This window comes from Fringilla coelebs (assembly GCF_963513975.1).
Source record: "Fringilla coelebs genome assembly, chromosome: 22".
NCBI lineage: Eukaryota > Metazoa > Chordata > Aves > Passeriformes > Fringillidae > Fringilla > Fringilla coelebs.
This window is the reverse complement of record NC_140048.1, coordinates 2,939,658-2,953,903: the sequence shown is the minus strand read 5'-3', so window position 1 is coordinate 2,953,903 and position 14,246 is coordinate 2,939,658. Positions and strand designations below refer to the sequence as shown.

Genomic DNA, 14,246 nt, shown 5'->3' with positions numbered 1-14,246 from the left:
GAAGTGTCCAAGGCCAGCTTGGATGGGGCTTGCAGCAGCCTGGAATAGTGGAAGCTGTCCCTACACATGACAGGGGTTGAATGAGGTGGGCTTTAAGGTCTCTTCCACCCCAAATTGTGATTCTATGATCTTTTAATGCTCTCCCTATAAAGGAGCAAACACAGGTCAAGCTCTAAAGTAGGTCCTGAGAGGTGCAGGGATGGTGCCACCAGGACCCAGAGGACCCCAGCCCTGTTGAGAGGAGCCAAAGGACAAGAGGAGGACAGAGACACATACCCAGAGGAGAGAGGTGCCATGGCTTTCAGGCTGTTTGGATTTCGGATCATTTTATCCAAGGTGTTGACAATTTGCCCAAATTTGGGCCTGTGGTTCCGATCCTTCTGCCAACAGTCAAGCATCAGCTGGTGAAGGGCATTTGGGCAGTCCATGGGGGGTGGCAGCCGATAGTCCTGCTCAATGGCATTTATCACCTGCAGGAAGAGAAAGAGGCATCAGTACAGCCGTGATAAAACCTATTGAATTCATAATGTGCCTTTTCTTGGATCCTGAGCGTGACTGACGTGACTGATCCTGCAGCCTGCACTCACTGCTACCTCCTCATCTTGTCCTCACCTCACATGGTAACTTCCAGCCCTCAGCAGGGCAGGTGAGGTGTGAGGTGTCCTGGGAGGTGCCACCAGCTTTGCTCAGCCCTCCAGCCTGGGTGTCTGATTGTCAGGAGCAGTCTCCTGATTGGGGGAAAGGAGCAGCCCTGTTGCCCTAACAGAATGTGAGATCCCACAGCTGCAGGCAGGGCAGTCAGAGAGAAGGGATCATGCTTTCCTTGGACATAGCACAACAGCTTGCTGAGAAAACATCTCTATCCAAAGAAGGGGGGTGAGTTACAGACAGGGAGCCTGTCCCTGTGTTTTCCATCCCCCAGTGGTGTTTTGTGCTCCTGACACAAACCAGCTCGTCCAGGTGACAGGGTCCTGCCATGGCGTGGGTGGCTCAGTCAGCAGAAACAGCTGGATCTTTCTGCAGGCCCATGCAAGTGCAAAACACCATGGGGAGGACTCAGACCCCAGTCAGCACAGCCAGGCCCAGGAGAACTTGGTTGCAGTGTGCACAAAAGAGCTGCAGCACACCTTGACAAAGCTACATTGCACCTCCAGGCTCATTCAAAAAGGCTTTGGTCATTCCTTACTGCTCCACACAATCCAGGAAAATGTCTGGTCTTACAATGTCCACAAGGTGCTGGAGCAAGGACTAGAGGTTCTTCTGGAATGGAACAAGGGCTGGAGGATCTTCTTCAAGGGGAACTCCACCTCCCTGCCACTCTGCACCTGCAGCCCTCAATCCTCTCCTGGGTGACAAACAAGGATAAAGCTGCTCCACTTCTTCCAGGAATATCTGCTCCTCTGCAGGGGCATGTACTGGCAGGATCCTCCTGCCTCCTTGGCCACACACAGCACAGGCACTGAAGGATGAGCAGAAGGAGCCTTGAACTCCAGAGATGGGCTTGTGCATGGCAACGAAACCCAGAAGTAAGGACAAAAACCAGAGCTGAGGATACTGCAGAAATCAGGAGCAGATCTAGAAATTATGAAGTCTCCATGGGAATGATGGACAAGGGAAGGAAGAGTGCCAGAACCTCCCTCAGGGATCCTGAGGAAGAACCTCCATGTGTCTGGCTATTCTCACCATGGGATCAAGGCTGCCATGGCTTTGTCCAGCCATGTCTCACACAATTCCAAAGACAGAGATCTTCTGGTGGGATTCCCTAGGGCTGTGCCCCCATCCTGGGGAAGTCTAGACATACTCGTGGTGGTGGACATATTGTTGAGTAGGGAGACTACACAGAGAAAATTAATGATACTGGGAATGGGAATGGGAAAGAAGCAGGGAAGAGCTGGTGGTTGATCCATGCCAAACAATCCAGAGTGTGAGAAGGACATCTGGCAGGGCTTGAGATGGTCTGTGGCTCCAGGCAGAGAATGGACTGGGAGGTGCTGCAGGCACTGTTGTGTGTGGTCAAGGTGCTGGGTGACCTGAGACATGGGGCTGGCACTGCTGCTGCTAAAATTTGCCAGATGGAAGAGCCCTCCCCCAGTTCTGCTGCCCTGGCAGGACATGGTGGTGGCCCCAAGGGGCCTGTGAAGGTCTGATCAGAGGTAACTCCTCTACAAATCACTGACAGAAGGGTGGAGCCAGGGAGTGTTGGTCTCTTCTCTCAGGTAACAAGTGGCAGGACTAGAGTAAATGGCCTCAAGTTGTACCAGGGAAAGTTTGGACTGGATGGTAGGGAAAGGGTTGTCAAGCATTGAAAAAGGCTGTGCAGGGAAGTGGTGGAGTCACCATCCCTGGAAGGCTTCAAAAGGTGTATGGATGTGGCATCTGGGGACATGTTCAGGGTGAACGTGGCAGTGCTACATTGATGGTTGGACCCAATGATCTCAGAGCCTTTTCCAGCCTCAAGGATTTCATGGCTACTGATGTGCTTTGTGCGGCTCAGGGAACCTCCCAAGGGGTGCTGAGCCCCAGCCCAGCTCCCTGGGTTCAGGTCTGCCCTGGCCAGCAGCAGGGGAGGCACAGGGTGGGCACAGCTCCACGCAAACACCAAGCACTCCTCTCTGTTCCCAGCGAGTCCTGCCGCCATCAGCCACGTCCAGAGGCAGCCCCAGCTCTCTCCATGTCAGCCACATCCCAGTGGCAGCCCCAGCCCTCTCCATGTCCTTCCCAGCCGCCGCCCCAGGCGCTCACACCCCAGGGTCAGGAGGGTAATCTGCCCTCAATATCTGCCACGCTCCTCCACAGCAGGACCAGCTGCGCTTAAGTGCTGACAGCTTCTGGGGCACCGCGGCACGGAAAGGGAGCAGGGGCTGGGGACAGCGACGCGCAGCGGGGAGTGCCAGGGACAGGCACAGCTCTGCCATCCCCGGGGCAGCCAGAGGTGCCAGGGACAGGCACAGCTCTGCCATCCCTGGGGCACTGGGGGGTGCCAGGGACAGGCACAGCTCTGCCATCCCCGGGGCACTGGGGGGTGCCAGGGACAGGCACAGCTCTGCCATCCCCGGGGCACCGGGGGGTGCCAGGGACAGGCACAGCTCTGCCATTCCTGGGGCAGCCAGAGGTGCCAGGGACAGGCACAGCTCTGCCATTCCCGGGGCAGCCAGAGGTGCCAGGGACAGGCACAGCTCTGCCATCCCCGGGGCAGCAGGAGGTGCCAGGGACAGGCACAGCTCTGCCATCCCCGGGGCAGCAGGAGGTGCCAGGGACAGGCACAGCTCTGCCATCCCCAGGGCAGCAGGAAGTGCCAGGGACAGGCACAGCTCTGCCATCCCCAGGGCAGCAGGAAGTGCCAGGGACAGGCACAGCTCTGCCATCCCCGGGGCAGCAGGAGGTGCCAGGGACAGGCACAGCTCTGCCATCCCCGGGGCAGCAGGAGGTGCCAGGGACAGGCACAGCAGGAGGTGCCAGGGACAGGCACAGCTCTGCCATCCCTGGCACAGCGAGTGGTGCTGCCGCAGCAGCGCAGCTGTAGCAGGAGAAACCAGCGAGGGAAGAGCTCCCAGAAAAGGACAAGGGACAGGAAAGGTACAGGAACATCTGGTGCAGGACATGCTTGAAACTGAGGTGACAACAATGGCTTAGCAGGAAGGAAATTGTCCTTGCTGAGAAAGGCAGACTCCTAAGTCCCATCCCTCTGCCTCCAAGAACTGATGGAAACATTTTCCTGGCGTAGCAGAGGCTGTGACCAACCAAAAGTTCTAAGGCATCATCCCCCTGCTCCAGGCTTAGGAATTCATATTAATAAATTTCCCACCAACCATTAGGGAGGAAATAGTCCCACTCTGGAGAAACCTGATGTGGCACAGATGGAGATCTATTGAGATGGAAAAGGTCTGATCTGCCATAGGAACAGGAGGAGGGACAGGAGTCAGGGAGGAGACAGGAGGGACAGGGAGCTTGGCTCTCGCTCTCTCCCTGTAAGGCAAGGCCTTAGGAGCCCACAGCACGGTGGAGAGGAAGTGCATGTCTGAAAGCTTCTAAGGGACTCCCCAGAGCTGCTGTTGAGACACACTGGAAGCCAGGCAGATACTGCAAGAGCCAGGACGAGCTTTCTGCATCCCCTAGGACCTTGGCATTCCATCCCGAGTATTCATGATGTGAGGAAGGGCAGCTGTTCTGAGAGACAGAGTTAAAAGTGACCTTCTGATACACACATGCAGGTGCAGCATCCTCACAGCACTCACTGCCACTGGCCAGATGGGCTTTGAGCCCCAGGTACCATATCAAGAGGACCAGGGAGAATGGAAATGGCATTGCTGTGCTGAGGGCAGGGACTGCAGCCAGGGGCCATCCTTGCAGGAAACATCCCTGGAGCAAGGAGTGCATGTAACTGTTTGACCTGAATTAGAGCAGAGCAATGAAATATTTAAAGTTGAGCATGTTATGAAGTACCTCGTGGTTTTGGTTTCTAGCTGTGTCTAAGTTACTTGGCTTCTTCCAGACCACAGTTCAAGCTTCCCATGGGAGATTTAATGACCATCTAGCAGATGTCCTTGACCATGGCAGGGGGTTGGAAGGAGATGATCTTTAAAGGTCTCTTCCAACCCAAGCCATTGTGTGGCTTTGTAATAGACTTTCCTGGAGTGTCTGTGATCCCAGCAGATGAATCTCTGCTCCAGTGGCTCACAGCTAAGGGACATCTCCTTTTTCACCCACATGCTCCTTCCCTTCCTTGCACCTGGCAACACCCCTGGGGTGCTCCCCTTAACCCTGTGCAGTGGGTGCTGTGCCATACCAATCTCTGCTACAGCAGCACCATAGGGTCTGAATAAATCCCCAAATTATTCCTATTACTGCTTCCAAAGGTGTTGACCTTGGACACATCTGCCACAACAGAGAAGGCTCTGGACATGCCACGGGCTGGGAGAGGCTGTGGACACGCTTTGGCCTTGCAGTGCTCCCCGCTGCAGTGTTTGTGCCCCTGGGTTCCCAAGAACTCACATCCTGGTTGGTCATGTCCCAGTAGGGCCGCTCTCCGTAGGACATCACCTCCCACATGACTATTCCATAGCTCCACACATCACTGGCTGAGGTGAACTTGCGGTACTGAATGGCCTCGGGTGCCGTCCATCGGATCGGGATCTTCCCACCCTGCAGGACAAAAACGGGATGGTAATACAGAGAGCAGGAGCAACTGAAAAACAGCAGTGGCCACAATATTTTCCTGTGATATTCCAGTAAAATCCCAGAATGAAGGAAGCACAGGACTGTCTGTCCCTCAGTGTGGATGTGGATTGTCCAGCCATGCTGGAAGCCTTCAATGATGATGATTCTCCCCATTTGGTGACCTGTCCCACCACCCTCCTGAGGAAGGAGCTTTTCCTGTTGCTCACCTTGAACCTCCCCAGCCATGTTTTTGTCTATGACCCCTTTATTGTATCATCTGATGCCACTGCAAAGAGTTTGGCTCTGTCTCCTCATTACTGCCCTGAAGGTCACTTAGAGGTGTCCCCTCAGTTTCCTCATCACCATCTTAACCAGCTCCTTCCCCCTGCCTCCTGCTCCTTCATGGCAAAATGCCCATGTGCTAAGAGGGTTTTGGTAGAAAGTGAATGGCCAGGAATGTAAAAAACCCAAACTGATCTTCCTCTACCCTTTTGCTGATACCTGACTACCTGTAGAGCAGAATTAATGGAATTAGAACACCTTCCTCTTCAGCCATCTACAACTTCCACTCTTTGAAGTCAGCAATAGACCATTTCTGGCCTGAGCCCTGGTATCCCAGTCTGTCTCTGGGATAGAGACAGATAGATCTACACCAGATCCAGCAGGTTCTGATCCTTCAGTATGGGATGGGGGGCCACTGGTGGGAAATGGGATAAGAGTGGGTGGGCACTGGGGTCTCTGTCATACAGCTCTAGAGCAACCAGGATTGTCCACTCCCACTGAGGAGTTAAACACAGGAGTGGCAAACACAAATGGGGACACAGGGATTGAAGGCTCTGCTTAAGCCCTTCCTGCCTCCTGATTTTCTACCAGGAGCTTTGGACTTGAGCCATTCACTCAAGGGACCTTCTGAAGGGAAAATCTTCCCCTATGCTGAAAAATAAGCAAAAGTGTCTGTGTTTTGTGGCTGGGAGAAGATTAAAAAACATTATATTTTGTCAATGAACAACTGCCACGTCTTATTAAGGGTCTCTCAGGACTTCATAGGACTCAGCCCCAGTACATGCCAGAATAATGAAAAAAGATAATGTTTCTTAATCTTTTCACAGCCACAAACCTCAGACAAAATATTGTTTTCCACAAGAGAGGAAGACGAAGCAATCCATACCAAACAGGATGTCCTCTCCACCAGGCAGACTCCTGACAGAACTCCTGGCAAGCAATGGATTTTAAAAATGGCTAAAAAGAAGTCCTAAAGTAGAAATTAGACTTTGGAGGATTCTTTTGGGAACTCACTTCAGTGAGACCTGCCATCTCCATGGGGTCTGACCTGGAGCTTCACCACTCCAAAGACTTTTCTAAGGTCCAGCACGAACCTCCCAGGCCAGAACTTGTGGCTTCTGCTCACCCATGGACACAAGGTCAGTGGGAGAATGATGATAAAAACGATTTTGCAGAGGAAGATACTTGATACAGTAGGTGCACATTATCTGTCATTATGGATAATAAATATCCTGCTACAGTGCCCACAGTTTATAGAGAATAAATTAGGGATGACGAATTTATTATTAGAGAGAAAAGCTACAGGCATAAAACCAGGGATAGAGAACAGCAGTAAACACCATGTATTTAGTTAACAAAGGGAAATTTAATTGGCTGTAAGGGATATATGAAAAATAAATGTTATTAGTGTTTGTAAAAACCATTGATGGCTGTGTGAGATGGATGAGTTGATGTCTGAAGCTACACGGATGAGAATAAACCCACACATTTTTAGGTGTTTGTTAGGTATTTAGCTACTGATAAAATTTACTATGCCAGGCATCTCATCACTGCCAGCTTCAAAAGACCCAGGAGAGGTGATTTCCTACAGGTCATGCCCCAGCTCTGTCAACACTGATTTCCAAGGATTCCTGACGTGGACATTGATCCTGATGCACTGTGCAGAGCATTTCTGTGTGGTATTTATGAGAACTCCCGGCTGAGCTCTCAGTGAGCAAAAACAAATAATCCTCTGGTCCTGGGGCACCTTCTGCAACCTGACAGAGCCACAAGTTCTTGGTGGCACTTGCGTCTATGGCACCAGGGTGTTCCTGGAAAGTTGCTACATGAACATGAAGTCATTTCTAGGAGTGTTTTTCTGTTTAAACTGGATACTCTCTGGAAGATCAGTATCTAGTATCTGGCACCCACCCACACTTCCTACACTTTCAGTCTATCCTTCTTGGGGCTGAGCCAGTGAGATGACATGAGGAAGGACAGCAGGCCAGCACAACTGGAGAGCGAAGGTAAGAAACCCAGACTTGCAGCCCTGGCAACAAATCTGTCAGGGCAGCGTTGCATCTCAAAGGATCCCAGGTAAATCATACGGGGAGGGCGCAGAGCATGATCCCAGCCAAGGGCTTTTCAGGGACACGTGTGTGTTCGCACACACGTTTGGAGGAAGGCTCAACTATCCACAGCAATGACAGGACCTTGCAAGGGAAAATCTTCAGTTTATTTCATTGCACTTTCTCATCTGGGACCTTTCTGCTGCTGACACCCTGAAAAGGTGCTCCCTGCTGTCAAGGGGAAGGTCCCTCCTTCCCTCTCCCACTCCTTCCTTCCCACCTGGCCCTCCCTGGCTGAAGAGCAGCGTTACCAGGGCACTGGTGTAGGTGGGGTCGGAGGTGTCGTCCTCCAGGAAGCGGGAGAGGCCGAAGTCGGACACCTTGCACACCAGGTTGCTGTTGACCAGGATGTTGCGGGCGGCCAGGTCCCGGTGCACGTAGTTCATGTCCGCCAGGTACTTCATGCCCGCGGCGATGCCCCGCAGCATCCCCACCAGCTGGATCACCGTGAACTGCCCGTCGTTTTGCTGAGGGACACACAGACGCAGGTGATAGGAGCAGATTCACAGTCCAGGCAAAAGCCAGGAGCCTCTTTCCACACCCATGGCAGGGTATGCCACAAGTACCTTCCCTCCCAGGACGGTGGGGAGTGCAGAGCTCACAGGGGTTGGGAGTCACCTCACACATCCCAAGGGCACCACTACAGCAGCTGCTGTCACCTCAAAATGCACCCACCCTGCACAGCAGAGCTTAGAAAGGACAATCTATTCCCACTGACCAGGTTACTTCCCTTCAACAGAGTCAATTACCCACTTCAAAGCCAGAACTAGAAATATTTAGACAGAGCAGCTGGAGGTGGGGTCCTGCTGGGTTAAAGCTGTGTTAGACTGTCCCTGCATGGGTGTCCATGGGTCAGTCTGGACGTGCACCTGTGGGCAGGCAGGCACAGCCTCTTGCTAGGGTGAGTGGACAGACACATATGAAATGACAGCCCTGGTGCTGCCACCCCCAGCTCTGTTCCCAAAACACAGACCTCTGGACAATGCAGCAGCTGCCCCAGTGACAGGGAACACCAGGCTGGGAAGGCCACTGGAAAGGGAACCTTCCCCCCAAATCCCCTCTGTGCTAGCACAGCCTCTAAAGCTGCACACTCCCAGATCTCATACCCGCAGGAAGGAGTCCAGTGAGCCATTCTCCATGAACTCAGTGATGATCATGACAGGAGAGCTCTTGGTGACCACCCCCTCCAGGTGGATGACGTTGGGGTGGTCAAACTGCCCCATGATGCTGGCCTCACTCAGGAAGTCCCGTCTCTGCTTCTCCGTGTAGCCAGACTTGAGGGTCTTGATGGCCACAAAGATCTCCCTTTTGCCTGGAAGCTTGAGATGCCCACTGCACACCTCACCAAACTCCCCTGCGAACACAAGTAGGGCCTATGAGCCTTCCCCACCCCTCCTGTGCCCCCCAAGGGACCCCTGGCCCCAGCTGTGCCCACCCTGCCCGTCCCTGAGCTGAGCACCCACCCTCTGACCCCTGCTCCCTCCCTCTCCAACCCTCCAGCTGCACCCATCTGTGAGGAGCACTGCCCGTGTAATCATATGCACATGGGAACTGATGGTCTTGACTCTCCTGCACTGGACTCCCCTGCTCCTTCCAGCCCAGCCCGGGGCTAAGGAAGATCTTAGTGGCATCAGTCCTAGTGGCATCAGGCTAAACTCTCCCCAGTCCTGGCACTTTGAAGGAGCCTGTGCTGCTGAGGGCCAGCCAGCCATTCCCAGGTCACTTACCTGCCCCAATCACCTGCTCGATTTTGACACAAGAGATATCGATTTCTTTTGCAAATTCCCTGACAGCCTCATTGGGATCTTCGTAGGTGAAAGGATCAATATAAATCTTCATGCCTGGAGTCACTGCAGAAAGGTGAGGGAGAGAGTCAGATGGATGCAACTGCAACGGTTGGCACCAAGGAAAAGAGAAAACAGTTTAAATGATGGTCTTTTACCTCAGCAAGTTGCATAATCAAGCCATGAAGCAGACAGAGAGAAACAGTTTGAGAAAGAACATGCAGAGCCATGTTTCACAAGACTGATAAAACTGATTTTCATGAACACTGTCCCACAGGTCATCGTTGGGGCAGTAAGGAGCTACATCATGAGCCTGGACTACAAACAGTAGACTCCTCCATGGGGGATCTGTGACCCTTCCAGGAGCTCTGCAAGCAGGAAGGACAGTGCAGTCTGCCCTGCTCTCCTGACAAACAGCCCTGCCCAAGGCTGGGTTCCCTCCTGGGAGCCCCAAGAGAAGTGGTGGGACACACTAGGAAAATCACACGAGACAGGTACCTCTTGCTAGGCCGAGCAGGGGACACAGTGACACATCATGGGAAAGGCATGGCCAAGGGACCTGGTGAGGCTGGACTGCTGCTGCCACATCCCAGCCACCTGCACTGTGGCACAGCCCTCACCTGTGCTTCTCCCCTTTCTGTACTCATTTTCTCCATTTACTCCAAAATGGGCGATTTGGAGAGCAGAGCTCACAGCTCCCTAAATAAGGAGCCCCACAGAGCACCAGACTGACTCCCAGCTTCAGGATGCTGTTGTATTCAGGGAGTTCTGCACAGCTCACAGGCTCCCTGGGCCTTGGCAACTTGCTGCAGTGCCTGCACAGCAATCACTGCTGGGGACTGAGCAGGAACTGAGCCCTGGCCAGGTGTGTTGGGTGAGGAAGGGGCTAAAAGGCACCCAGGCTGTATCAGCTCTGCTGCAGCCCGTGGCACCAGGCCTGTTCTGAGTGGTGCAAGCACAGTGATTAAACCCATCCCAGCCTAGAGCTGTCACATCCCACACCAGGCCCGGGGAGAACGTGTGAATGTGTGTTTGCAGTCCAGACTGACAAACAACTGAGAGCTGCATTTACATAATGTCTCCTGAAAAGTGTCATTTTTCCTGGTAAGTGATAGTGAGGCAGCCAGCACAGGCTGCTGGGGCACAGGGCTGCAGCTCTGCCTTTTGGGACATGTTTCCCAGGTAAAAGCAGGAGCAATAGTGAGTCCTGAGTGGAAACACTACTGGTGTTTTCCATGCTCTGAGCAAGGCCTAGATTTGTACAGGAATAAGGTATTAAAAGGGCAGAAATCCTGAAGCTGCAAGTAGAACATGAGGAAAATCACAACTGAGATTGGAATAAAGCAAGATTAGAGCAACAGGTCTCTAGTGACGGGGAAGAAAGGAATTTCAGGGACATGAAGGCAGGGTTTAATCATAGAATCATGGAATGGTTTGGGTTGAAAGGAATCTCAAATGACCTCATTTCATTCCACCCCGTGCCATGGGCAGGGACACCTGGCACTGTCCCAGGTTGCTCCAAGCCCCGTCCAACCTGGCCCTGGACACTTCTAGGGATAGGGGAAGAAGGATGCACTGGGGTGAGGCAGGGTGTGCAATGAGGCTGAGCAGGAATGCTGGATGTGAGGGAGTGCCTTGCACAGGGATGAGTGTGGGAAGAGAGAGGCTACAAGAGAGGGCATGTTAGGTATTGTGTTATATACCTATACATAGATATATCTCCTATCTGCTGGGAATCTGGGAGCACTGGGAGGGGCTCTGGCAATAATCTGTGGGCTCCTGCAGGGAACAGGGATGGGTCAGGGAAGGGGTCTCACTGCTGTCCAGGAGATGGGCAAAGCTCAGGAGCTGGAGGGGCAAGACATGGTGTGGTGGCAGTTGCTGCCGCACAGAAGATGGTGATGCTTCAGGGGGTGTTGGTTGTCACAGAGGTCTGGAGGACACGCTCAGGCCCCTGACAGTGCGCAGGGCTGAGAGCAGGGCAGGGATCAGGGGCGGGGGGGATCTGGAGCTGCTCTGCCCACGCACACATGCACACCCTGCCCAGATCCCTCCCCGCAAGGCCCGAGTGAACAGGAGCACGAACCGAGCAGCGAGCGGCCCCCCAGGGCCGGGGGGGGCCCCCGGTACGTACTGTGGCCACTGGTGTAGTGCTGCAGCTTGTCCGTGTACTCCGAGTCAGCCCGCTCGAAGCCCCGTCTTCTGGAAGGGAAGGGAGACCTGAGCACAGCATGGGCCCCTTGGGGCTGGGGCTGCAGGGACACCTCTGTCCCCTCCGTGCCATCCCCAGTGCCCGTGCCCCGCCCGGCCCTGGGTGTCTCAGCCTGCCCTACCTGCTGCACACGATGCCGATGACCACCACGGCGATGAGGAACACCAGCCCCGCCGCCGAGGAGCCGATGATGAGCGGCAGCTTCTCCTGCACGCTGGTCTGGTACTCGGCTGGCACGGGGGAAAAGGGAACAGGTTACTGTGGCACGGGATGTGCCATCCCCCACAAGGTCATTGAGGTCAGAGCACAGCCCTGAGCACGGGCCATGTTTGATTCCTGGCATGGCTTTGGTCTTGGACGGTCGGGACTCCCCTCTGGCTGGGGGATGTGTCCCAGAAGGAAGGTTGGATGGAACTATTCCTTTTGGGAGAAAGGTTTAGTCCTGTGGATGCGTGCTGTGCCTTGTCCTTGGCCCCAGGGCCAGAAAACTGGCTTGGTCTGTTTTATTTAGCAGCACAAATTTAGAAAAGTAAGACATGGCTCTGCATTTATCATCAACAGCTGTGCAGGTAAAAAACATAAATTTTGCTTCTTCTACATCCAGCTGATCAGACACATCCCCACAACAGAAAGGCTGGGCAGAAACTGGGGCCTTCCCTGTATGGAACAAGCACCCAGGCCTCTCTCCAGGTCTTGAATGTGATTTCTCAACACACCTTGAAGGGGCTGACAGCAAGGTGACCAGCTGCTTGTCTATCTCCACATCTCTCTAGACCCCGAGTCCCCTTTACAGAGCAGCTGCAGACTCACCTTCAGTCATGGTCTGGAAATACATCTTCCCACTGTAGCGGCCGTAGCCAGCCACGGTGCGCGCCCGCACCTGGAACACGTAGATGGTGCCAGCCTTGAGGTTCTGCACTGCCACAGTGTTGGTGGGGCTCTTCACTGTGGTCGAGTTCAACTCACTCAGATCCTGCCAAAAGAAAACAATTCTGTCATCAGAAAAACCAGTCCAGAATCAGGTGTTGTGCTCCTGGAAGGAGGAAGGGCAGGAGACCAGGGTGGAGAGACCACCAAGGTCTGAACAAAGAGGTCTTTCCTCCTGGCAGGGAGACACAGACTCAGGGATGTGAGTAGGGATAACCCTGGGCTATTCGCCACCTCTCAGGAAAGGCTCTAGAGAAGGCAGTAGCTACAAAATTCACCTTGCTTCTCTAAGCCTTGAGGTCAATGGAGATGGGAACTTCCCTCTTCTGTGCTTTTCTCTTAGCACTTTCCTCCTCCCCCACCCCCTCCTGCTGTGCCTGAGCCAGCTTCAGCACAGTCCATCTGCTCTTCCCCAGCTCCCATCTCCCTTTGCCAGCACGTAAAGCCCATCTGAACACTGGGCTTTGGATCTTAGGAGAAGTTCTGCTTGCACCAGAGCCTGCTTCTCCAGGGGCCACCGCCAAGTTTCCAAGGCTGGGGACCCCAAGAGCATATTTCAAAGTGATAATGAGAGTATTTCCAAACTTTTGTTCTGCCCCTTGTCTGCAGTTTTGTAGCTGAGGACTGGAGCAGTCACACAGTGGTAGAGGTGATGGCTCCATCAATGCCCTTAGGAATTGTGCCCTTCATTCAGAAGCACTGGTGGATGGGCAGGATTTCCTCATACAAGAGAACAGGTAGTCTCTGTCTCCCAAGGACTTGGAGTCAACAGAGGACAATGACAAAGGATCCTGAACATGGCCAGAGAAAGTGGCTGGGAGCCTGGCTGCCATGAAGTCCCAAAAGTCAGAGCAAAACAGCAATGCCAACAGTACAATGCTTCTGGAAAACAAAGAGCTCTTAGGAAAGCCCAGCTGTGAGCAAGCACCCGAGAAAGGGAGGTGCAGGCACAGATTTTGGAATCCAGTGGCTGTAGTGACACTGAAGGTGTTCATCCACCCTGGCTGCACCTCGGGTCTGGCAGGTAAGCTGCCCTGGGAGATCACCAGATGGAACAGAGGAGCAGCAGCTCAAAATCTGAGTGGCAAGTTCCCAGTGAGTCCCTGACTTCAAGTCACTGCACAGGACGCCTCCTGCACCCTCAGTGAGGGGGGGTCACCTCGTGAGACTCTGGCAGGGGCTGGCAGAAAGTGAGACAAGAAGTTTGGGGAATTCTGTGTGACTGAGGGTGTGACCAAGGGATTGACCTCTGTCACAGCTCTGAAATGACATGGAGAGGGAGATGGATGCATGGAGACATTTCTGCTTTTCCCATGGGAACAAGAGGTCAGTGTGAAACTCCCAGAAAAGAGAAAGCACCTCCTCACCAACTTCTGCAGTAAAGTGCTGATGGACAGAGGGTAATGAAGGGGTAATCAGGCAGAAGGAAGATCCCACAGAATCATTAAGGTCAGAAAATTCCTTCAAAATCATGAAGTCCAGCCTTTGACTGATCCCCACCTGTCACCAGCCCAGAGCACTGAGTGACATGTCCAGCATTTCTTGAACACCTCAGGGGGGGGGGCTCCACAACCTCCTTGGGCAGCCCCTTCTAATGTCTGAGCACCCTTTCCCTGAAAAAATTCTTCCTGCTGTCCAACCTGAACCTTCCTTAGTACACCTTGAGACTATGTCCTCTTGTCCTGTTGCTTTTTCCCTGGAAGAAGAGACTGACACTCACCTGGCTGTACCTTCCTGTAAGGGATCTTGTGGTCATAGAATCATGGAACACTTTCA

At 53.5% G+C, this 14,246-nt stretch overlaps 1 protein-coding gene across 4 annotated transcripts in view; it reads right to left on the bottom strand.

Annotated features, from left to right (window-relative positions):
* The window catches only part of LOC311162042 (ephrin type-B receptor 2), a gene marked incomplete at both ends in the record, with an annotated part of 276,894 nt that overhangs the window by 4,973 nt on the left and 257,675 nt on the right, over window positions 1-14,246 (bottom strand). The window contains 8 exons of one of the 4 annotated variants that reach the window (XM_084220149.1): window positions 277-470; window positions 4,993-5,142; window positions 7,799-8,014; window positions 8,654-8,901; window positions 9,275-9,397; window positions 11,418-11,533; window positions 11,665-11,773; window positions 12,354-12,516. In XM_084220149.1, the coding sequence (XP_084076275.1) occupies window positions 277-470; window positions 4,993-5,142; window positions 7,799-8,014; window positions 8,654-8,901; window positions 9,275-9,397; window positions 11,418-11,533; window positions 11,665-11,773; window positions 12,354-12,516 (1,319 nt within the window). The remainder of the gene's footprint in view (window positions 1-276; window positions 471-4,992; window positions 5,143-7,798; window positions 8,015-8,653; window positions 8,902-9,274; window positions 9,398-11,417; window positions 11,534-11,664; window positions 11,774-12,353; window positions 12,517-14,246) is intronic. The other 3 variants (XM_084220151.1, XM_084220150.1, XM_084220152.1) reach the window with 3 other exon arrangements.